We start from the raw sequence: 23,595 nt of genomic DNA, 5'->3' as shown, positions 1-23,595 counted from the left end.
TAATAACAGAATTAGCCTTTTCATAACTTAAGGCTGTTGTCCATTGAAATCCTGAATATGTGTCTATAGAATGGAGCTTCACCAAACTTTGTAAAATGAAACACATCCATTTGCCAAATTTCATTTCTTTGGCTACCTTTAGGGTTACTTCCTTCAGGCGGTAGAGTCTGGTTATATAAAGAACAACATTTTCTCACAATTTGTTTGGCTTTTTGCCAAGTGAAAGAAAATTCCTTCTTTAAACCTTTGCTGTTAACATTGATATTTTTGTGAAACTCTGAAGCCTCTAACATACTTCTTATCAGTAGTTGATCAATTTCATCATTACCTGGGCCAGAGGGCCTGGTAGACCTGTATGAGATCTGATATGTGTTACATACAATGGATGATTTCTATTTCTGATCACTTGTTGTAACTGAATAAATGGTGAGGTTAAGTCAGAATCATACTGAATTAGATCAGCGGTTTCTATGCGCAAAGCAACTCTTTCTGCATTTTGAGTCAGTTACTACAGTAAGAGATTCTTGGCAATCTGATAACACCATCAGAATCGCAGATAATTCTGACTTTTGAACTGAGTAATAATGACTCTCAACCACCTTACTCATATTTTCTGGCTTATAGCCTGCCTTTTTGATTCATTGGCATCAGTATAAAAGGTAGAAGCTCCAGAAATTGGAGTCCTTTTTATTATATGAGAGAGAATCCAATTAGTTCTTTTGATGGTGTGAGTCACACCAGAGGACAGAGGACTGAAGTTTGCCTCTGGCCCACAACAGCAAGACAAACTCACTTTTAGCTCAAATGCAAGAAATACATTCCTTAAAACAAATGCTCCAAGGAAAATGGTCTTTGCAGTGTAATTACTGCCACATGGTAGTAGATTTGCTAGGCACTTGTTTCACAGGTTCAGCTCGTTTGATTGCAGGCCTTGGCCCCCTGGGGCAGAAGATTAAAGGGATTTCTTGCTCAGAGGCTCCATCCTACTTTTGTATGATTAGGAGTCCTGTGATCAACCCTTGACTATGGAAGAGGATTTAATATGAATAAATCACCATAGCAATGAAACAAACATTATTTATTTCAGTTTATCCTTTGTGAAGGCAAGAAACACGATAAGCTTTTAGTTATTGACAAGGAAACCTTCTGTTTATAAGTGGAGTTTTATCACCTAATACTTTCTTTTTGAAAATAGGTATCCATATGGTTGAACATATGTGCCATTTACTAAGCTAGCCTGTATATTTAGCTTTTATCCATGTTTGGATTTATAGCAGAAGTTGCTTTTACATTCAGACACGAACATTTAACATGGAAAGCAAAATAATAACTTAGAAAATGAAGAAGCTAGGTTACTAAGTGTATGGGCACTATTGGTTAGTGATGAGATGGGCACTGTTGGTTAGTGATGAGATGGGCACTGTTGGGTAGTGATGAGATGGGCACTGTTGGACACTGTCTGCTCACTGGCATCTCAAGAGTGAGTGCTAATATACCCTTGAAGCCAGTGTTCTTCATTTTGCTCAGTCATGATAAAAACCCTTGAGAGTTCATAGTCTGTCTATTCACATAGCATTATACCCTTTAATGTTGGCATCACCTCGTAAAGATGACATTTCGGTTGATGGACAATTATGAACTACTATGAAATTTTCATGTGGTTAAATGTATATTTGACAACTTCCGAAATCTAAGGCTGTGTGAAATGACATCCTGTGTTGAGGGAATGCCTAGCACCACAGCAAGGGGGTTCTGAAACACTGACACTGAGAGTCTGTTTTCTGGGACTGAGTTTTAAATTCAACAGTCAGTGAGTGTAGGGGAGTATGGAAGGTCAAGACATGATTCCTGTGATTAGAACGGTAAACTTACATACAGGCTTATCAGAAAAATACCTCTTGTCAGCAGGGCATGGTGGCGCTCACCTTTAATCCTAGCACTCAGGAGGCCAGCCTGGGCTACAAAGCAAGTCCAGGACAGTGATGACTACAAGAGAAACCCTGTCTCAAAAAGAAAAAAGAAAGAAAAAAACCTCTTGTCATAGCATTGATTTTTAAAGTGATTTTTCAGTTTTGATTTATTAAGAGAAACATGATTTAAGGAAGGTTTTCAGTAGTGTGTGTGTGTGTGTGTGTGTGTGTGTGTGTGTGTGTGTGTAGGGTGTGAAGGGTTCTGATAGCACAGGATCTTGGATGTGAGATGGGGACGAGGTGCATTTTATGCTAGTGACACTGAAAAGCTCAGGGGTATGACCTAATTGGTGGTGCTGTTTTGAGATAGATTCTTATAGTGTAGCCCAGGATAGCCTGAAATTCCTTCTCTTTTCGCCTTAGCCTCCCATACACAGAGATTACAGTCCTGACTCGCATTGTAAATCCCAGTTACTGTTAGGAGCCTTTCAATATGGCCTTCTGTAATCCTAAAACACTTAACTCTTCACATTTGGATATAAAAGAAAAGATTTGGCCATTATCAGCTATTATCAGCCAAGGACATTATAGATGAGTTTTATAATGAGTTTAATAATTTTGACAAACTCCTCTTCTGAAAGGGTATTAATAGCCAGCATGTATAAAGAACTCAAAAAAGGTAAATGTCTTCTCCCAGAAAAACAAAACAAAACAATCTAATCTACAAACAGGAAGATTAATCTTAGAATTCTCAAAAGGAAATGTACAAATGGGCAATAAACATACAACCTTCCTCCAAAAGACAAAAACAAAAACAAAAACCCTAAATCAAAGCATGTTCAATAATTTAGTTATCAGGAAAATATAAATTAAAAATACATTGAAATTCCATCTTACCCCAGCCAGGTTTGGCTGTCATCCATAAAAATAGATGTGGGGAGATGCACTGTTAGTGAGAATGCAAATTAGTGTGTAAGTCAGCATAGAGTTACAAAAACAAAACAAGAAAAACCCTATTAAAAAAAAAAGCACCAAATGGTCCAACTATACCATTCCTAGGCATATATTACCAAACAAGTCTAAGTCAGCATGCTATAAAGATATCTGCACACCCATATTGTCATTTTCTAAATTAATAACAGCTAAGATATGGAGCCAGTCTAATGTCCATCAATAGATGAGTGAATAAAGAAAATGTGGCATATATTCACCTGGAAGTTTCATTTGGGCAAAGAAAGGAACAAAATAACATTATTTCAGGAAAGGAGGCTGAACTGGAGGCCATCATATTAATAGAGTAAGCCTGACACAGGAAGAAATAAAACCCGTTTATATATTTTCTCTCTTTTGAGGAATTTAGACTCTCCTCCCTGCCTCTGTCTGTCTGTCTGTCTGTCTCTGTCTCTGTCTCTGTCTCTGTCTCTGTCTCTGTCTCTGTCTCTGTCTCTCTCTCTCTCTCTGTGTGTGTGTGTGTGTGTGTGTGTGTGTGTCTGTGTCTCTCTGTGTCTCTCTGTGTCTGTCTCTGTCTCTCTCTGTCTGTCTCTGTCTGTCTCTGTCTCTCTCTCTGTCTCTCTCTCTCTCTGTCTCTCTCTCTCTCTGTCTCTCTCTCTCTCTCTCTCTCTCTCTCTCTCTCTCTCTCTCATTTGCCATCAGCTCTTTATTACAGCCAATAGGCATGGTGATGGGCCATAAGAATAACAATTCCATGATCCTGCTGGTACTCAGCTCCCTGCCAGTTTAGGAGTCAACCACCGTTGAGCATACAGAGACAACCTTCCCACAATGCACCCCAACAGGAACTGGTGCAAACCTCCTAGCCCTCGATTGTGGCTGGATATAGTTACTCTTGAGTGTGGTCTCTATTTTTACCTTCTCTTTTTGGACTAAATATGTAGTAAACGTGAAACAAGTACGAGAAAGGATTAAATTCAGAAAGAAAGGACAGCTAAGAGATAGGAGAGACAGCGGCCAGATGACTCTCACGAGAGCCAAAACTTGTTTAAGGTGTTCGCATTAGTGAAGGGGTTTTGTTTTCATTAACAATTGCTTGAATGTTTCTGAAACCGTTAGAAATAAGTAACCCACAATCTGGCTAATGATAATCTGAAACACCCAGTAGCAAGCCAGTGTTTCTACAATATAGCACTGAAGGAATTTTTATAAGCTGCTGGACTTTTGTTCAACCCTTTCTTGGTCTAATATGCAAACGCAGGGTTCTCCAGCCCCTCCTGGCAGAGCGAGAGGACAGAATCCTACTCCCCTTTCTGTTGTTTCTTTTGTGTTTTGACACAGCAAGGAGTTTCAAGACTTGGAACAGGGCCCCAGCTGGTAACCTTGGGAACACTGGCCCCAGATTCACCTCCCCTCTTGGCTTTGCCTCACTCCTTCCTACCTGCCTGCCACATTTCCCACTTTTCGTTCTCTCTCTGAAGCTGTCCCCAGCTCTTTTGGACACTAACAGTAGGAATTTAAGATGGCAAAGCTCACGTCCCTTCCTGCATATAGCATCACTGGGGAAATGTTACTTTGGTCATAATCTCATGAGCAGCAACAGAAAAGGCCCTCTGCCTGCAAGGCTGGAGAACCCCGCTAAAAGAGCTTTGAGTTCCCTTTTAGGAGTGGGGTTCTTCACTGTAGCATCTGTAGAAGCATTTGATTGAACTGGCTGAGTTTGAGATCCCCTTTTCCTTGTGGAACCAACTCACCTGTTCTTGAAACAATTTCATTCCCAGCATCTGTTTTGCCTGTTCTGTTTCAAAACAAAGCTGTTTACCCTGGATTGGTGGTTGATGTTTCTCCATATCTTGCTTACCTGCTGTCTGTCTCTGATGTCTTTGATCTTGGAAGAGGTCTCACCCGGTACCCTTGGAGAGCCTAGAACTCACACTATTGACCAGCCGGCTATGAACCTGTGGCCACTTTCTTGCCATTAAGTAACCTCTCAAATGGTGGGGTTATTTACAGTCATGCACCCCCATGCTCACCAACACAGCCCTGTTTTTGACTTTGGGTAAGCTTGAAATGGCTCACACCTCAGGTAATGAGCCTAAAATGCAGAGAAGATATTCATATGGGGAAATTGAGGATCCAAAAACTAACCAGAAATTAACAGATAGAGATAGGAGTTCTTTAAGCTTTTTGCTGGTTGCTTGGATAATTTCTCAGTGTGAACACAGCCTCTAGCCCATAGCTTCTTAACCATTTAAGCATAAGACACAACCAAGATGTCCCTGTCAGATTTTTTCCCTTTTTAAAAAATTATGTATATGAGAGTTCTATCTGCATGTACACCTGCAGGCCAGAAGAGCCATCTTCTGGGCATCTGATCCCAGTATAGTTTGGTTATGAACCACCATGTGGTTGCTGGGAATTGAACTCAGGACCTCTGGAATAGCAGACAGTGCTCTCAACCTCTGAGCCATCTCTCCAGCCCCCAACTTTTGGTCCAAGTGCTGGATCTGTGTATGCTGTTCTATACTCCAAGGACATCTAAAGTTAGTTCTTTAGTTTTGGGAATCATTTTGGAGGGAATATTGACAGCCAAGTCATGAACTTTGGTACTGAGAAGTGGGGGGCTGGGGGTGTGGAGAGGAAATGCAAGTCTATTAAACTGGTGAACAAACGTGGAAACTTTAAATATTTGATCAGAGGGATGATTTTTCGTTGTTGCTGTTGTTGTTGTTGTTATGAATCTTCTTGTGATTTTTACTGGTTTGGAAACGTCTGTCTCATCCCACACAACCCCAATAGACTTATTTTAAAGGAAGACAATCTGGTAAGAAATGACTTCAGAAGGTGCCATGCGAGGGTTCATACTGTGAAGGTTTAAAATATTAGAGGTGCATACCCAACGTTCACCAAAGGTTTCCTTCGTTCAAAGATTCAACTTGTGTTTTGGAAGAGTTTCAGAAAACTCAATTTGACTCATCTCTGGAGCTCTATTAACAGACTTGCCAAAGCCCAACTGCCATGTCTGGTGTCTGAGCTGTCCGACTGGAGGGCTCCCACTTTGGTAGGAAGTTAGAATCCCTGTGGTGGAGGGGAGAGGGACAAGAAGCCTAGAGCAGGAGAGAGGCCGTGAGCCCCTAATGAGTAGGCACAGGATAGAACTGGGTCCACAGCATGCCAGATGATGTGCTCTGGTCTCTAGCTGCTGGCCTGGACTGCAGAGACTTGGCATTGAGATTTACTTTGGGAATTTGTGAGTGTCTCACTTCACCAGATGATTTGAATCCCTGTGCTGCCCACTTCTTCTTCCAGATATGTTAAAATCCTCAGTGTATCACCTGACATTTGTTCTTCCCCCCACGTGACATTCTGCCCTCCGTTGGAGCTGTTTTCTGAGCAAGGGCTACCCTCCCCCACCCTTGTCCCTAGGGCATATTCCGTAGCGGGACTAAAGGGAAGTGACTATCAATTTACAGGATTAAAGAGGCAATCAGAACTGGCTTAGCGTCTCTACTTCAGGATGTGTAACTTGGAGGATAATAGATAAGCTTCCTACGCCACTTTTAAATACGAGCACACACTGTATAATGTTAATTTACCAACCTAAAGTCACATTTCTTCCCCTATTTCTACTGTTGTGACTCAAGATGATTCAACCAACAATCTTAGCAGCTACTCAATGTAGCCTGTTCACTGCAGCTCTAAGTTCCTTCGAGGTGAACTTCCTCATTACTCACCATCCCCATTCTCCAGCAAACCTTATCAAATGACCCTAGTGATGGAGCCGCAAGTCCTTCTGTTTCAGGGAACAATGGGGGTTTCTGACTCTTACACATTCCAAGGGAGGAAGCAAGCCTCACATCACGTGAGCGTGTCTGGCATACAGGCCAGGCGTACAGAGGCAGGCGCTGGGCAGGATCATACACCTATCTTGCAGGTTCATGAGGGAGGGGTCTCAGCACAGCATGCTTTCTTATTAATTCTCTGCTGGAAGATGGGGGTTGGTTGGGAGGATCAGCAATCAAGCTGCAAAGGGTATGGTGTGGACTGAGTTTTGGCAAGAAAGAGAGGCAAGAGTCTGTGATATAAAAGTAAGAGTCATGGCTTCCCTGCCCCCTTCTTTGTATTACAGGAAGTCATGAAAAATATGAATTAATAATAAGCCAACGGTGGAGCATGAATCACTTCTGGCATCGCTGATGAAAACTAAAGAATCAGCATTACGAGGTACTTTAAAGGTGTGGCTCTCGACCTTCCTAACGCTGAGGCCCTTTAATACAGCTCCTCACGTTGTGGTGACCTCCGCAACCATAACATTATTTTCACTGCTGCTTCATAACTGTTATGAATCATAACGTAAGTATCTGTGTTTTCTGACGGTTGTAGGCAAGGGGGTCAAAAAGCACAGGTTGAGAGCCGCTGCTTTAAAGTATCAATAATGTTCACCCTTCTGAGGGCAGCGTGCTAAAGAAATGGAAGGCATTATCTATGAGGATGTCCTAAGTAAAAGAAATAGGTATCATCTAGTTTTGTCACTCAAACACAGTACTTTGAAGTGTTCAGTATACGCAACACTGTCATTTTAATCTTAAATCTTTCTTTAATCATAAAACTTAACATTTTCTGAAGGTGCACTTCTTTAAAAACTGTTGGGCACTTAGCTAATTTTTATATTGTCAGATAGCCGAGTCTATCAAATCCCATTTATATGACTCAATGTTCATGGAATATCAGGATATTCGCTTTGTAACAAATGACAAGAGTAAGACACAGTCCACGCTCAAAGGTTTATAAATATGAAAGTCAGCTAAGATATACTGGAAGAAACTCCAGAGGCAGAAGACTATATCTAAAATATTTGCATGAAAGATTTCCTGTCACGTCGTGATAATGAAAGACCTAAGTAGGGTGTAGAAGGGAGAGGATGAGACTTGGGTGCAGAGATTGATTTGGTTTCTAGGATACAGTGAAAAATGATTTTCAATTGGTACTTCTCTGGGTACCAGAGTATTCTGGAGTGGAACAAAGAGGCTATGGAGTTTTAAAACAAGACATCCAGGCCTGGCTTTAATTTCCATAATTTAACATTTTTAGTTGCTACCAAAGGGTCTGAGCATTGCTCTAGTTTCAGGAGAGAAGAATGCTTTAAAGAGAGATATGAGAGATGTAGGGAAAACGACACCACAGACAATGCCAACAAGGAGTGCTGCAACAGAACCAACGGGAAGCGTGAAAAGGAGACCACACAGCAGTGGAAGAGTTAACGGCTGACTGACAGTTAACTGGGAAGGTAAGATGGCATTTAAATGAATGTTGTCTGGCAAAAGCTGTTAGGAGAGTTATAGACATGAAGTTCCTTTTGAAGATGAACTCAAAATAACTTTAAGTAAAAGGGGAAATATATTGTAAAATATTTATTTAATAAAAATAGTTTTATAATTTATACAGAATTGAATAAAAAGTACAACAAATTATTTTCACGTCTTCATAAAAGTGCATACAATATAACCAGCACATTGGGTCCAGCATTCTACAATGTGGCCACATAGTAAGATGTGAACTTATCCTTGATTTAGACAGTAAGAAGGATCACATTAGATGCCCAAATAGTGAACTCAATGCCAAGGAAAGTCTGCTTTGGTAATGTGAACAATTTGACTGTACCACAACACATGTTACTTAAAAAACAAACAAACAAAACAAAACAAAACAAAAAACAAAGAAAACAATTTCTCAAACACAAGCTTTCTTCTTGTTTCTGGGCAACCAACGTCCTACAGATCAAAAAGAAGAGGTTCAGGAGAGAGGACAAACCACAGGACCGGAGGTTGCTACAGCGACCTTAGTTCTCCCTCTTCTTAGTGTTCTTTTCCAACTTTTCCCAGTTGCAAAGGAAGGTGCATGAAAATGACCTATTATCATCTCACTTCTTCTATGTCAGTTTTGCAGTTTTGTCTTCCCAATGAGGGTTTTCTACACACTCGTCAAGCTCGCTCCTGTCGAACATTTTCCCAATCTCGGTATTAATAACACTGTTTAGCTACGCCGTTCTTAAAAAGTCAACAGTCTAGTTAAAAGCACCTACTTAGATTCTTTGCACAACAAGACAACAAAGTTGGCTCTGAAATAGTTTTCACATCTCACAAATATTAGCATATAGAATATCATTCTTTCAAGTAATGAGGAAATGGAATAAATTTTAATTTAAGTAGCTCTGAAGACAATCTAACCTTAGGAATAAAGGCAGGTTTAAGGCCCAAAATACAGGCATCAAGTCAATCCTAGTTTCAATCCTGATAAAATAATTAAAAAGAGGCTCAGTTTATGAAAAGGGCTACAGAATAATCCAATTGCTACCGACACCTTCATCTCAGATAAGAAAGCCAAGATAATATGAAAGGCATATGGAACTGAAGTTGTTTCAAAGGGAAAGAGTTAATTTTATTTTGGAAAGAAAAGAGTACACAAATATAAAATGTGCTGCCATGTCTCTAACCTGTAAATGACTTCTTCAGGTGGAATTAAGAGTCCTTCATATTGAAGTATCAGAGACAAGCAAACCTACCTTAAGTTTCCTGATTAGCTCTCCTCACTTACCAGCAGGCTTTAAAATTTGCCCTTTTCTAATAAAATGAGCTTCTCTGGGAAGCATATGAATAGTGCAAAAATGTACTTCTAAAGAAAGTTTCCAAAAATATACAGTGGTCAAACTGGGAAGCAAGAACATTCATACAATGAATTTTAAAAATAACATTAGAAATGGCACTCCTTGGAGGACAGCTCGTTAAACCCGAGCAACGTTGCCAGTGAGGAACAGTTGCCGTCTGCGGACACACACATGCACACAAGTAGCACTGAAGTTAGGATGAAGGTGGATGGGCCAAGTGCTGACGGAGCGCTTGTATCATGACTCCTGAACGCCTGGCCCCACCAGGCCAAAGGTCTGGCTGAGTGACAACCGTGACTATAGAACATCGCATTCACATGCTAATTGAGGAACCAGCGGATGAGCCTCTTGATTACACTTGATTACTCCGTTTCCAAAATCATAGCTTTTTAATTAGAAAACGTCACTCTTAAATTAATGCTCATAAATAATCCATGAAAAAAAAAAAAAAAAACTTCAGTTTTGGCTTCTCGCAGCAGTATGATGCTAATTCTGGGAATGCAAGGTATTAGTTGAGGAGCTGCTTTGAAGCCATGAAATACACATTCATGAGTATTTATCTGAACCATAGAGAGTTTAACTACATCCAGGCTGCTGCGGGGCGGAGTCCTTGCTTGGAAGCTGCAGCTTTTCACCAGGCGGCGTGTTAGGAAGAGGCTGCTTCAGTGCTGGGGCTGGGGCTGGGCTCGTCCTGCTTTCTGCACTTCTTTATAATACTGATTGTACCATTGGTCAGGAAAACCAGAGAGATGGCTGCAAAGTAGCTGGCGTAAATCAGGAACTGCAAGAGAGAAAGAAAAGCAGTCACTCATAAAATGACCAACTAGAGATGAGTTGTTTTGTTACAGGCGCGTAAACATGCTCTACACCGTTAAAGCCGTGTCCAGAGTTTCCCAATGAGACTTGAGAAATACTGCTGTCTTACACGGGTGCCAGGACAGAGTGACAAAGAGGCAGTCTAGCAGGATGCTGCTGAAGCCGGGCTGCCTGAGTGTGAATCTTGACTCTGTCCCTTTGTAGTTGTAACCTGCATGAAGGTATTAAAGCTAGGGCTGGAGAGATGGCCCAGCGACTAACAGCACTTGCTGTGCAAACATGAGGAACTGAGTTGGGATCCCAGTACCCATGTCGGGTGCCTCACAAAGGCTTCTAACTCCAGCTCCAAGGGATCCAACACTCTCTTCTGGCCTCTGAAAGCATACTCACACATATGCATACACACACACACACACACACACACACACACACACACACACACACACAATTTAAAAAATAAAACCAAACCAGAAGAACCCTAGATATTTAATCTCAGAGCCTTGACACATTTCCCTAGTCAAATTTTAAACAATTCCTGTTTTACAGGGCTTATTGGGAGAAGTGAACAGGTCATGTATATAAAAGGGTCACTAGTACAATGCTGATGGTATGGATACTATTTTTGTTGTTGTTGTCAGCGCTGTTAGTGTTCTAAGCGAGCCCTGGTCTGTATCCTCACAGTGAGCGGGAGGTATGCCTAAGCAATCAAGAGTCTTTTTTTTTTTTTTAAATACATAGTGTTTTATTATGTTCCATGTGATGTAAAATATATACAGTAAAATAAAATTCAATTTCTCAGATGACAGAAAAATTTCTGATACACACCTGAATTCATCGATTCAGGAAGAACAACAAAACAGCTTGCCACGTGCAATTAAGTACCAGCAAATCCTTGACAATTAGTCTTCTCCATGCCAGAAGAGGGTAGTATAAGGCCAAGCATATTCCACTACAGAATTCTTTGGAGGAAACTTTCTTACATGACTATAAAATATATGTGTGTGTGTGAATGTTGGTTGTGTGCGTGTGTGTTAACAACTTCATTATTTTTTTCTTCTTAAAATAACTTATTAAATACTTACAGACAGGATTAAGTACAATAATGTGGCCCTAAATCTGAGCCAGATCCTTTAAAACTGAACTGTATTCTGGTAGGAAAGGCGTTACTGACTCATGGCGGCAAGTTTCAGCATAGTTCACAAAATGTTATTCTTCCATGCTTAAGTAAGCTGTTTTTTTTTTTTTTTCTGATAATATGCTATTAATTTTTCTACTCCAAGGGTCAGCTATATTTCCTTTAACTGTAGTAGACTGGTGATCTTCCTCACAAAATCGGCAGGATGAATCTTTGTTCTCTACCCAAGAGAGTTTTTAGGCTAAAATGCTGACTTAAATCCTCTCTACCACACTGTTACTGAGTGTGTGATCTTAGACAAATCATTTAGTACCTGACCTCAGACGTATTTACTTGATATTTACCACTGATATCTCTCCAGTTTGTAAAAGAACCAGGAGAGAGAAGCACCTAATACAAATATTTATTAGTTTTATTTCTCTTGTAGATTGCTTAATGAAAACAAAACTCATTGATGATAACATGTTCAGTCTTTGTATCTAGGAAAAGTTATGTGTAAGCATGAAGTATTGAGTCATAATGGAAATTTCAGGAAAAAGAAAAAGGAGTCATTTGGCTGGATGTGGAGAGAGGCACTTCCTGATTCAATTGTTTGCTTTACCAGCATACACCCACAAGCTATCAACACTACACAATTATAACACATAAGGCCATTTAGAATGATCCAGAATGGATGAAAATAGCCATTCTTTCAGCAATGTTTTCTCAATAGGCCATATGTTGAGAATAATAATACTTATCAACACTAAGTCATTAACTTGGTATTTGGGTGAAGGGGGGAGGCGAGTTAAAGAGCTCTGAGGTGCCAGGCAGCACGGCATCTCATATAGTACTTCAGGTGTACAGATTAAGAATGAGGGGCTGGAGAGATGGCTCATCAGTTAAGAGCATTGGCTGCTCCTCCAGAGGAGCTGGGTTCAATCCCCAGCACCCACCTGGCAGCTCACAACCATCTGTCACTCCAGCTCTAGGGGACCAAGCATCCCACAGGCTGAGAACCAATGCTCTAGAACCTCATCAAAAAGACAATGATTTTAACATCCTCCCCAGGACGGAGCTAAGAGAGTAGGGAGATAGCTGGAGGAGGGAACTTTGGATCTGTTCAGAACGTTTGAACTTGTTTTTATAACCATGTGCCACTTCTGTCAGGAGCCCATGTGAACCATTGTCAGTGTTGACGAAGGGTGCTTACCTGAGTGGTAATGTCTAAGCCAAGGCCCCTGGCATCGACCACAATTAGTGTGAGCAGAGTCTGCAATGCCAGCGCAATGAAGGTGTTTACACCAAACACGAGGGCGTAACGCTCCATGCTCAGGTTTGCAGCAATCTGGAAACTTCAGAAAGAAACACAATGACTAGAGTTACAGTTACCTCCTCTCGAATTGTTATACGTTTTTACTTCAAATGTGAACACAGCCCCTTCTTTCCCCTGCTAATCCCCTCCCCAAAATGCGGAATGTGTTGCTGTTACACGATATCTTCTGCAAACAAATGAAAATAATAGTATAAAAATACAAGAGAACAAATAAACTTTGCCTAAGTACTTCCTGAGGGGAAAATGTACAATGACTACAATACAATGCTTCTTCCAATTTACCTCCTTTAAATAGAAATTTTAATTTTTTGGTTTGTAAAGAAATCCAGTTTATCCTGCCACAACTTTTCTTAATACTTCTCTGAGTTAAAATACATACGTTGCTATGGTGATGAGTACCATATAGATGATTCTGAAGACAACATAGGATGCATAGCACACCCAAATGTTCCCCACAGTGTCCATGACATACACTGCAGCAGCAATCAGGAGAGAACACAGGAATAAAGTCACTTCTCCCCAAGTTGACCAAGATATTTTTATATAACCAACTGCAAATACAGCACTAGCACCTGCAAAACAAAATACGGAATCTAGTTATTGATGACACAAACTCTAGGTTGACACATCAAAGACTCAGTTTAGATTATTACATCTTAAAAGCTTTAAACATGACTTAGGTAGCTCAAGAACATGGGGTTCCTTGAAACTCAGGCAGAGAACTTGGAACTTGGTGGAACAGCATGTTGACAGTGAAATGCCCCTGAATGAGCACATGTAGCAGTTAGGCCGGAGAGGAGGACACAGTCCCAGAGACATCGCCAAGGAAATAACTGCTTGCCTGATGTGCAGGCTGGAGTCACAGACAACCACGGCATCTGGTTTGGCAACATGGCTGGGTGAGTCACCTTTCCTTCAGACCAAGAAGCAATCTAAGTGTATGCAAAACAGCCTCTCTGCCCTTTAGTGAAATGGTGGTGGGAGCGCTTTCTGGGTGCCAGCCATAGCTAGTTAAGTGCTTATAGCTGTTGTGGAGACTCTTCCAACAACCTTATGAAGCAGGGAAACAAACTGTACAGAGACAGCAGAACCTGTTATCAAGGACCCAGGCTCTGAAGCCACCATGCCCGAGCTACTGTTTATATAATATTAGTCAACTTACTAACATGTTCAAGGTTCCGATGTAAAGTGACAATAACGCCAATGACCTCAGGAATTTTGGACTACAACTAATAGACATATTGTCTACAGAACAGTGTTCAGTACTTATTAACAGTCAAGAGACATTAGCCACTGTCATGAACTATAGTCCACTGCTACTCAAAATCTCAACAGACACATGTGAGTGTCACCTGGATGTGAGACATCTTGGCAATTAGTACATTCCATTTCCGAGAATGGGTTTGTGGGTCATAGTCCTCTACCACTTGATTGCACCCAAGTTTTCTCCTAAATCTGAAAAGCAGAGCCCCCAAACAAACCATTCCTTTGGGAGGGGAGACCAACCCTGAGCACGGTGGGCTTCGCCACCTGTGGACTCGGTGTGCCCTTCTCTACTGCTTACCCAGCAAGGTTGAGACAGCCTCCACACCGCCATTGTAGATGTCAGCATGCTGAAAGGGCATCACCTTCTCCCACAGTCCTTGTGTGTAGTTCACCACTTGGAAATAGCCGCAGGTGGAGAGGGCCCACCACACGGACCAGCAGAGCAGAGGGCGGGAGGAGTAACAGATCAGGAAGTCATTCCACAGGACTTTGAACACACGCAGCCGGTCTGGCTTGGGCTCCTCCTGCACAGCAAATGGAAACAGAGCTCCAACACCAAGGTGGCGATTGTGCAGGCCACTAGGCAAGCTCAGCTGTCTACCTCAGAGATTTCTTTTCTCCTTTGTAAAAACCAACTGCTTGTTTCACTCAAGTAAAATGTATATATTTGGAGGGAACAACAGAATGCGTTTTCAAGGACAGGAGCCCTGAAGCTACTACTGTTTACATTTGCGTGACCTTAGGCAAATGATTAACACCCAGTTCCCACTGTTGAGTCACGCGCACGTATCTATACTTATTAGCAATTATGTTCACATTCTTTCCCGTAGAGAGGAGAGATCACTTACAAGCTCACAGACGACATCTACAGCAAAAGGCCAAAGCTGTTTGATATCTACCACGAGTGGCAACACCAGTAACAACCACTGTGTGTGAAACGCCCACTCCAAATGCTCATCTGAGAGCTTTACACTGCCCCATTTATAATCAAAATATCGATGCACCAATAAGGAAATAAAAGTCTGCAGCATTAATTAATTTGTCCAGGAAGTACTAGAAGTGGAGTTTTGGGGTTTTTCCCCTTTAAAACATTACACTGTGCTGCTACAAGTGGCACTATTAAACACTAAAGGAGAGATGTTTAAATGTACACCGGGTGTGCACTAAAAGTAAAGTTGTCAGTCTACACAGTACTTTCATGTTGAGAAAAATTGTTAAGCGTGATTGAAACAGCAATCTCTATGCCCAGAGAGGGGTTTGATTTGAATTGTTTCATTTTACTTATAGACACATTGTGATGGAGCCCGGGCTGCCCTTGGCCTTGAAGTCTTCCAGCCTTAATCTCTGGTTCAATGGGTCGGCAGATGAGTGCCACCACACCAGGTGAAGTTTTACTGTTTTCAGTGCTGGGGATTAAACATGGTAGGCTAGTGGTTTCCCACTGACCCAAACTCTAGCCCTCCTGAAAGAAAAATCACTGGCTTTGGTGGCTCCTCCCTCAGTGTCGGCCACCTTTGCCCTAAAGCAATAGGCTTTCTCTAAACAGAACTCAATACACGAAGGTAATTCCAAGGCAAACAGACTATTGCTCTGACTCCGCCTATTTAATTTCCTCTTTCTGAAGTCAAGATGAACCACCCATCTACCCGCCTGCTCGTTAATAAATATCATGACTGTGATTTAATTTGGTCTCGAGTCTTGCTAGCTTAAATGGCTCTGCGATCCCCAACACCTAATATCCCGCCTTCCCTTCATGTTGTCTGCAGGAACAAGCAATGTTTTAAGGCCAGTCAGTGCAGCTGCCAAACCACTGGCCAGCCTGGGATGTCAGGAAACTAGCTGAAGCTAATTTCTCTCTCTGCCTTGGAGGGCTGTGCTTATAGGTGTGGACCACTATGCCTAGTTCAAAATACTGATGTTTTGCACTGTTAAATAATCCATAAACTCTATTTAATAGGCAATAACTTAATTATAGAAAGTAAATAGATTATAAAGGAATAAAGTATTGTCCTGTAAAGTCTTCATTTCTATTATATGAAAGGCATACACACACATTTGTATGTTATGGCTGTTATGAACAATACCTTTTCCTATATACTTAAGAATCCCAAACCATAAAAACCCACTGTCACACAGAAAGTGTATAACTGTAATTAATGTTAACATTTAAAGTGTTGGCTCACATAACTATTATATATATTCAGGTTAGCTAAGGCCACTGTAACACACTTGAAGCCAACCAGAAGAGCACCCATGCTTCCCCACTGCGTGTGATCCAGCACATGAGTAGACCTCTTCCCCTGCCCCACACCCACTGTTGACTGTCCAGTGCCACTGAACAAATTATGCCAGCATCAACATTTCTTTAATACTTAATCCCTGGTCATTTTGACTACAGACGGTGCCCTGAGTAGTCAGAGATGAGTTCTATGGCAGGTGTGTCCCAGTCTGTAGAGGGGGATGCGGGCTCCTTGGGACAGACTGGCATCTAGTTATCTGAGTGAGGGCTTTATAGGTTGGGAAGGAACTACTAGGTTACCCTTAGGTACAGTCAAGGCCTGCATTCTCATTCAGTCTACAAAACCTATAATTCAGTTTTAGACCCCCTAAGCAAGCCAGGGATGTTAATAAGCCAAACACATTCCAGGAAAATCTGAACTGCTTCAATGTGACTGGAATGAATCTTGTCCTTATCCCTCACACCCTATAACCTGACAGGAAACACAACACACACACACACACACACACACACACACACACACACACACACATACACACACACACACAACCTCTTTCATATTAAAAAAAAATAAATCACCTGGGAAGTTAACTCATCTTTCTGGTTACAAAGAATGGGTGGGTGGCTTTCAGTGCTGGACCCCTCAAGTCTAAGAAAGCGTCTTACAATCATATCTTGAATTTTTCTGTTATTCTCTTCCTATCATTCATTTACTGTCCTTCTACAACAAAATAACTAAGTATCATTTGGAAAAAACACATATCACTTCTAGCAAAGGAAAATATTTTGTACCTTTAAATGCTTTGAGCTTCAACCCACAAGCTACAAGTAGACAAAAATCATCACTGAATCATTTCAAATACTCATTAGGCAATCATATAGGACACACACACACACACACACACACACACACACACGCACACACACACACACACACACGCACACACACGCGCACACACACACACACACACACACACACACGCGCGCACACACGCACACACACACACGCACACACACGCGCACACACACACGCGCGCACACACACACACACACACACACACACACACACACGCGCACACACACACACACACACACACACACACACACACACACACACGCGCACACACACACGCGCGCGCACACACACACACACACACACACACGCGCGCACACACGCACACACACACACACACACACACACACACACACACAAAGCAGTAAGTTACGAAAATGAAAACAGCCCCAGGACATCTCTGACATCATGATGCGTAATGCTATGCCTGTCCGACTTTGAGGATCAGGCTCTCTAGGGGAGAATAAATTGATTAACCCTTACATAAGTCAGTTTCATCTTAATGAATGAACGGTCTGATGGGATGGGCTTGCCTGTCTGTTTCACTGCCATTAGCCAAGGCCCAGAAGGGCAACTGCAAATCAAAGGCTCCACTCACCGGTTCCTCCGCAGGAGGCTCATCTAAATTTAGAGGGATTTTTGACTCAATGTCCTCCCATCCAGGAAGGTGGTTAGATGCCGGGGTATCAGCAATGATGCCACCATTTTGTACCTTGACGTCATTCACTCCCTGACAGGAGGAAGGAATGTGGTGAAAGAAGAGGCTTTTCTGTGGCATAGGCAGGAACCAGGCCACAGCAAAAGCGACAGAGACACAGGTGAGGGAGATGACGTTCAAGCTGAAGAGGGACCAGTCCGCCACGGAGACGAGGATTTGCCCGAGGACGGAGCCCACCGTGAAGCCCACCAACGTGGCACTTCGACAGTAACTCGTGACTCTCTGGTACATGCCCAGGTCGACCACGGTGTAGATATAGGAGTAGTAGGCGACTTCCGTGGCCGTGGAGACGCCATAGAAGAACTCCAGGAGCTGAACGGCCAGCAGCCCCTGGGCATACAGCAGCATGAACCACGTGACGATCAGGCTGAAGCCCTGGAGCAGAATGACGGGCTTGTAGCGGAGGTAGTCTGTGGCGAGGAACACGGGAAACAGCAGCACCAGGTAAGAGTATGTCCACACGGGATAAATTTCATTGAAGACCTGGTAAGAAAATAAACATAAAAGCTCATGAGTGATCAAGAGACCCAACAGACAAAACCCTATTCTTACAAAACAGAATACTAATATCCCCTTCCCAAGCAAAGAAGCACCGGCTATGGTGAATTCAGATAACTGCCTGCAATCGCCTTTCCTATCCCCTCGCCGTTATTTTTTCATAAGAAAATCCTTTCCAGGCATCAAGAATCTTACTACATGGTCCAGGCTAGACTCAAAAGCACTATGTAGAACTTTTGACCCTCCTGTTTCAGCCTCTGACGTGCTGAGGCTACAGGTACATCTCACCCATGCCCAGCACCTTTCAGGTTTCTGAGAGGTGGACCCAGCATTCGTCTGCATAACAGCATTCATCTGTTACATGCTGTACCAGCCAGCATACTGTTTGGAAGACACAAGGACCAATAAATGTTTTGGAAACAAGATCACTGTCAATTCTTCTTACCACCACCACCACCACCATCAATTCTTTTGTAATTTCAGTTCCATTACATGTTGCATGATTAAGAACTGTTCCTCAACTCAGAACGGATTTAGTACTAATAAGTTTGCTATCAACTGAACATAAATCAAAAAATGTATTTGGTTTGCGAAGACGGTTCAGTTGGTAAATGCTTGCCATGCAAGCATGAAGGCCTGAGTTCAGATCCCCAATACCCATATAAAAAGTTATCTCAGCACTGAGGAGGAAGAGACAGGAGGTTCCTTGGGGCTTGCCAGACAGTTAGCTAACCTAGCCATTTTGGCTCAGTAAGAGAGTCTGTATCAAAAATAGAGGAGATGCCAAGCGCAGTGGCTCACGCCTTTAATCCCGGCACTCAGGGAGGCAGAGGCAGGCAGATAGCTGTGAGTTCAAGGCCAGCCTGGTCTACAAAAGCAAATCCAGGACAGCCAAGGCTACACAGAGAAACCCTGTCTCAACATGCCCCTCCCCCCAATAGAGGTGAGAGTGACTGAGGAAGATGTCCTACATTTACCTCAGGCAGGCTAAATGTGCAACCCCTCATTCCTGAATAAAATAACACACACAAATTAAAAAAATGTATTTACTATCCACACCCTGAAGAACCTCACCATGCAGCAGCTCTGTGCCCTGTTATCTTCCCTCACAAACAAATGGCTGGAAGGGCACTGTGACTCACTGCTTCTCCATAGCATTAGAGCAAAGCATCATTGCTAGCTCCGGAAAAGGTCAAAATCGAAATCCAGAGTTTGACACATTGGGTGAGCACCGTTCTAACAGTGTCTGTCATAAAGCTGAACAAGGTAAGCTGAGTAATTGTAGCTAGAGGGTTGTGCATAGGTAAGTTGTCCATTCCCCCTTAGAAATAAAGCTTCATCATCAGTACAAGAGGATACAATCTGCGCTGCACGACTGTCTGCGGCAAGAAGTAAAGGCCTGAAAACTAGAAGACTGAACTGGACATAGGCTACTGGGCTATATGAACAAGAGCCAGTTCAACCGTGAACCGCATTCCCTGGATAACAACAGAAGGTCCTTCTTTAACGAGAAGCTCACCACTTGGCAAAGTACTGTCGGGTCACGTCAGCCGGTGTTTGGTGTTTCTGTTCTGTTGTTGTTGCTTTGGGTTTTGGAGTTGGGGGTCTTAGCTATGCAGTTGTTGTCTCTGGTCTGGAACTTGCTCTGTAGTACGGCCTTGAAATCTACACAATCATAGGAACTACAGAAGGGATTCTTTGTCAAAGTGTGCACATTCTAACAGACGAGAAACAAACTGTCTCGGAGTCCTTCTGTGAACCCTTATGAAGAAGTGAGGTAGGGCAAGCGGCTTCCTACAGATATTTTCAGTTGTGTTCCAATGAGCCCTTCCTTGCACTCCTTTACCCCTTGTCCCTCCAGATACTGTTCTCCTTCGGGTCTCTAAAGTTTGGCTGTCCCCTGTGTGCCTCGGCTTGCTTTTGTACCTTCGTGGATCCCATAGTGTGTCTTTCCCGACCACAAAGCTATTGGCCAGGGAACCTCTCCTGAGATTGTGGTCTAAGTGCACACCGAGCCACTGCTGGACCACACAGAAGAATGAAGCCCTGTCACCTGCAGCATCATGGCCGGAACCAGAAGACAACGTTTTAGGTTAAGCCGCCCAGACACAGAACGACGAAACCCATGGTCACTCTCATGCATGGAAGCCACGACAAACCAATACAAATACAGCACGGCAGTGCCCTCAGGCTGACGCGGTACAGGTAACGGGCCAGAGCGTAGCTGAGATAGTCATTCCACTACGCTCCGAAACAGCCGGTAATATCATTTATGACTAAGTAGAAGGGAGAAGCTCAGGGGCTCCAAACGTGGGGAAACGGTGAAGGCGAATGCCGGCTGCTTGGCCTGGATCACTGAATCCTGTATGCACGTGCTGACATTATTACAGTAACAAATAAATACATACAATTACTGTTAACGAAAAGTTTAAAACCCGTCTCTATTGCTTCCTTCGGCATCCCCTCCTCTTTTGTTCTAGAGTTTTTGCTCAACTGTTCACTCCAGTAAAAACATGTTTATGATCAGCTGTGTGGCTTTCAGCAGAAGCTGTCCTTAATTAATTGCTAAAGTCCCATTGCACAAGTCCCATCCTTTGGCATTTGAAGGGCATGCTGGTGCACGCCTGTAGACTGAGGCAGGAGGACCACTAGCTAGTTCAGGCCAGTTTGGTAGCATAGTAAGACCTTGGTTCAAAATAGACAAATAACCCTCATGAGGTTAATGCCACATTAACACAAACCCACAATTTAGATAATTGAAGATGAGGAAAAGTAATACTACCAGGCTTGCATATCAACTAAATGTGGTGAGGGATGGGGCAGGTGGAGCACAGGGGACCAGACAGGTTACCGCTAACTCCCTCTAATTAAGAGACCTGTGTTTTTTCCTCCAAGGACCATCAGACAAGAAAAGAAAAATGCTCCTTTCCCACTGTGGGTGCCATAGCTGCACGTCTCCAACACACCACGCTGTGAACCTTATCTTAATTATTCCCCACGAATCCAAACAGCCCTAAGAAGTCAACTTGCTGTTAGAGAAGCTAAGTCATATCAGGTGACCACATGGTTGGCAGAGACGCTCCAAACCAGATATTCCCAAATCCCCCACACCAAAGCCTGAGGAAGCTATGCCATCTCTGTGGAGGTACCATGACAGGGATTCCTAGAGAGATGGAGGCCACAGAGTCTCCAGAACCCGGCCTCCAAGGACGCCCTTTATAAACATCTCTGGTAGAGAGCTCTTAAAACCAGAAGACATTCCTTTAATAGGTATTTTGGCTCTTGAAGGGCAACTTCTCACAGGCCAAAATATACAAATGGCATCCCCTTATTAGCTGCGCGCTAGCTAACTTCCCATCTCAGGTAAACTCTGCCGTGTGATCAAAGGAAATCGATTTGTTCTATTCATGGCGCCTTTCACAACTCTGGGCAGAACTTGATCGTGTGCATTTTCTTCTGAGATGTCTGTCACAGGAAAGTAAAGCGTTCAGTTTTAAACCAACTTACATTTCGACTTATTTAAGAAAACTGTGTTGACAGTTCTGTTACCCTGCATAATGAATGTGTGTTTGCATACCACTACTGAATCTGTGTAGAGGTGACAAAGAAAAAGAAACTGGACCCATAGCTTCAAGAGTTCTGAACCAAATAAGAAAGAAGCATGTGTGCACACAAATTTAAAAACTGGAAATGGCAAACACGGTGGGCCTGGACTGATGAGGAAGACACAAAAGGCGCGCGCGCACACACACACACACACACACACACACACACACAAACACACACTCCCAAGCAGAGATCACGCATTTGAGTATTGGACCACACATGAGTTGGTGAATATGGTAGGTTTAGGACTGGCATGTGAATGAAGCCTGGGTGTACCAAAAGGGCAAAAGGAATCTGCAAGGCCCACACTACCAGGCAGAACGTGTGGAAAGATTTTACAAGTCAAAGAAAAGCAGCAAACACCTATGGAGGCCAGAAGAGTTTGTTGGCTCCCTTGTAGCTCGAGTTACAGGTGGATATGAACCAACTGACATAAACGCTGACAACTGAGCCCCATTCCTCTGGAGGAGCAGCAGGTACTCCTAACCACTGAGCCATCTCTAGTCCCACTGACTATTTTTAGGGATGTTCTTATTAAGTTGCCCAGAGTATTCCTGAGCTTGCGATCCTCCTGCCTCAGCCTATCGGGTGTCTGGGTTACAGGTATTTATCATCATAGCCGACAGAACTCTATCTCTAAAAATTGGTTCTATCTTTTCTTGGTGGAATGCGGTTTTGATGTTTGCTGCTTTTCTTTGACTTGTAAAACCTTTCCACACAAATGGAGAGGGGAAGTTCTGCCCTCGGGTCTCAGGGCAAACTTCACTGCAAATGTCACTGACTATAACCTAGGCCTTATGTTGCTTAAAAGTCACACAGTGTTTTGTTTAACTGTCCATTGTTGAAAGCAAGAAGCACACACTCATGACGGACCATAGCAGTTCTACTTCAGCAACGAGGTTTTTGTTCTCTTTTTAATGTAGGATTCTCCACAGGGAAAAAGGGGCAAAACTAGCATAAGCGACAAAATCAGCCATGACCCCAGGACACCACTTTCCAGATCACTAGATTTCTCTTAAAATCCCCTTGCCCTGACACATTTACACTAAGCCACGCATCCTCGACTTGTCCTACAATGATAAGTATTTACTGGGTCTAGCACTCGGCTATATTCCTATTCCCCCCTAAACACAGGTAAGGCCTTCTGATAAGGCAGAGCATGTGACCGTGACAAACAGCAGCAGCAGCTCTCAATCCAGGTCCCATGACAAAACAGATCAACTTTCAAGTACCAACCCAGACAACATGTTTCTCCTCACATGCTTCGGTGCACACACTGCATACGCAGGGCAGTTTGGGTGTAACTTTAATCTGCTCGCTCACCAAGTCATGTCCGCCTCAGTGTCATTCTGGCTCTCCAGGATCATGCTTTCCTATAAACCACGCAGTGATCTCCTTCTTGGAAAAAAAAAAATCATTCTGTTCAGAACTCTTTTATATTTCCCTTTTACCGTTGGCTTTAACCAGTACCAAAATACATATGGGCAATGAATAACTGTCAGATGATCCACAGAGCAGGAAACACGAGCTAACACTTGGGTAAAAGTCTGCTGTACATCCAGGAACCAACACTGACTCTCACTTCTTTCTCAAGTGACCTTGGATGGAGGCATGCTGCAGCGAC

The 23,595-nt window shown here is 42.9% G+C and overlaps 2 protein-coding genes across 3 annotated transcripts in view; both read right to left on the bottom strand.

The window, feature by feature from the left end:
* Nme7 (NME/NM23 family member 7) overlaps window positions 1-23,595 on the bottom strand; it is a 391,631-nt gene that overhangs the window by 196,770 nt on the left and 171,266 nt on the right. The window lies entirely within an intron of this gene.
* Slc19a2 (solute carrier family 19 member 2) overlaps window positions 1-23,595 on the bottom strand; it is a 52,324-nt gene that overhangs the window by 26,785 nt on the left and 1,944 nt on the right. Inside the window, exons 2-6 of the mRNA XM_051147753.1 lie at window positions 17,748-18,350; window positions 14,356-14,581; window positions 13,171-13,363; window positions 12,669-12,810; window positions 10,198-10,306 (exon numbers count right to left, since the gene is read on the bottom strand). Coding sequence (XP_051003710.1) covers window positions 10,198-10,306; window positions 12,669-12,810; window positions 13,171-13,363; window positions 14,356-14,581; window positions 17,748-18,350 — 1,273 coding nt within the window. The remainder of the gene's footprint in view (window positions 1-10,197; window positions 10,307-12,668; window positions 12,811-13,170; window positions 13,364-14,355; window positions 14,582-17,747; window positions 18,351-23,595) is intronic.

Source organism: Acomys russatus, chromosome 6 (genome assembly GCF_903995435.1).
Source record: "Acomys russatus chromosome 6, mAcoRus1.1, whole genome shotgun sequence".
NCBI classification, from domain to species: Eukaryota; Metazoa; Chordata; class Mammalia; order Rodentia; family Muridae; genus Acomys; species Acomys russatus.
The sequence above is the reverse complement of the archived record's forward strand: the minus strand, read 5'-3'. Positions and strand labels throughout refer to the sequence as shown.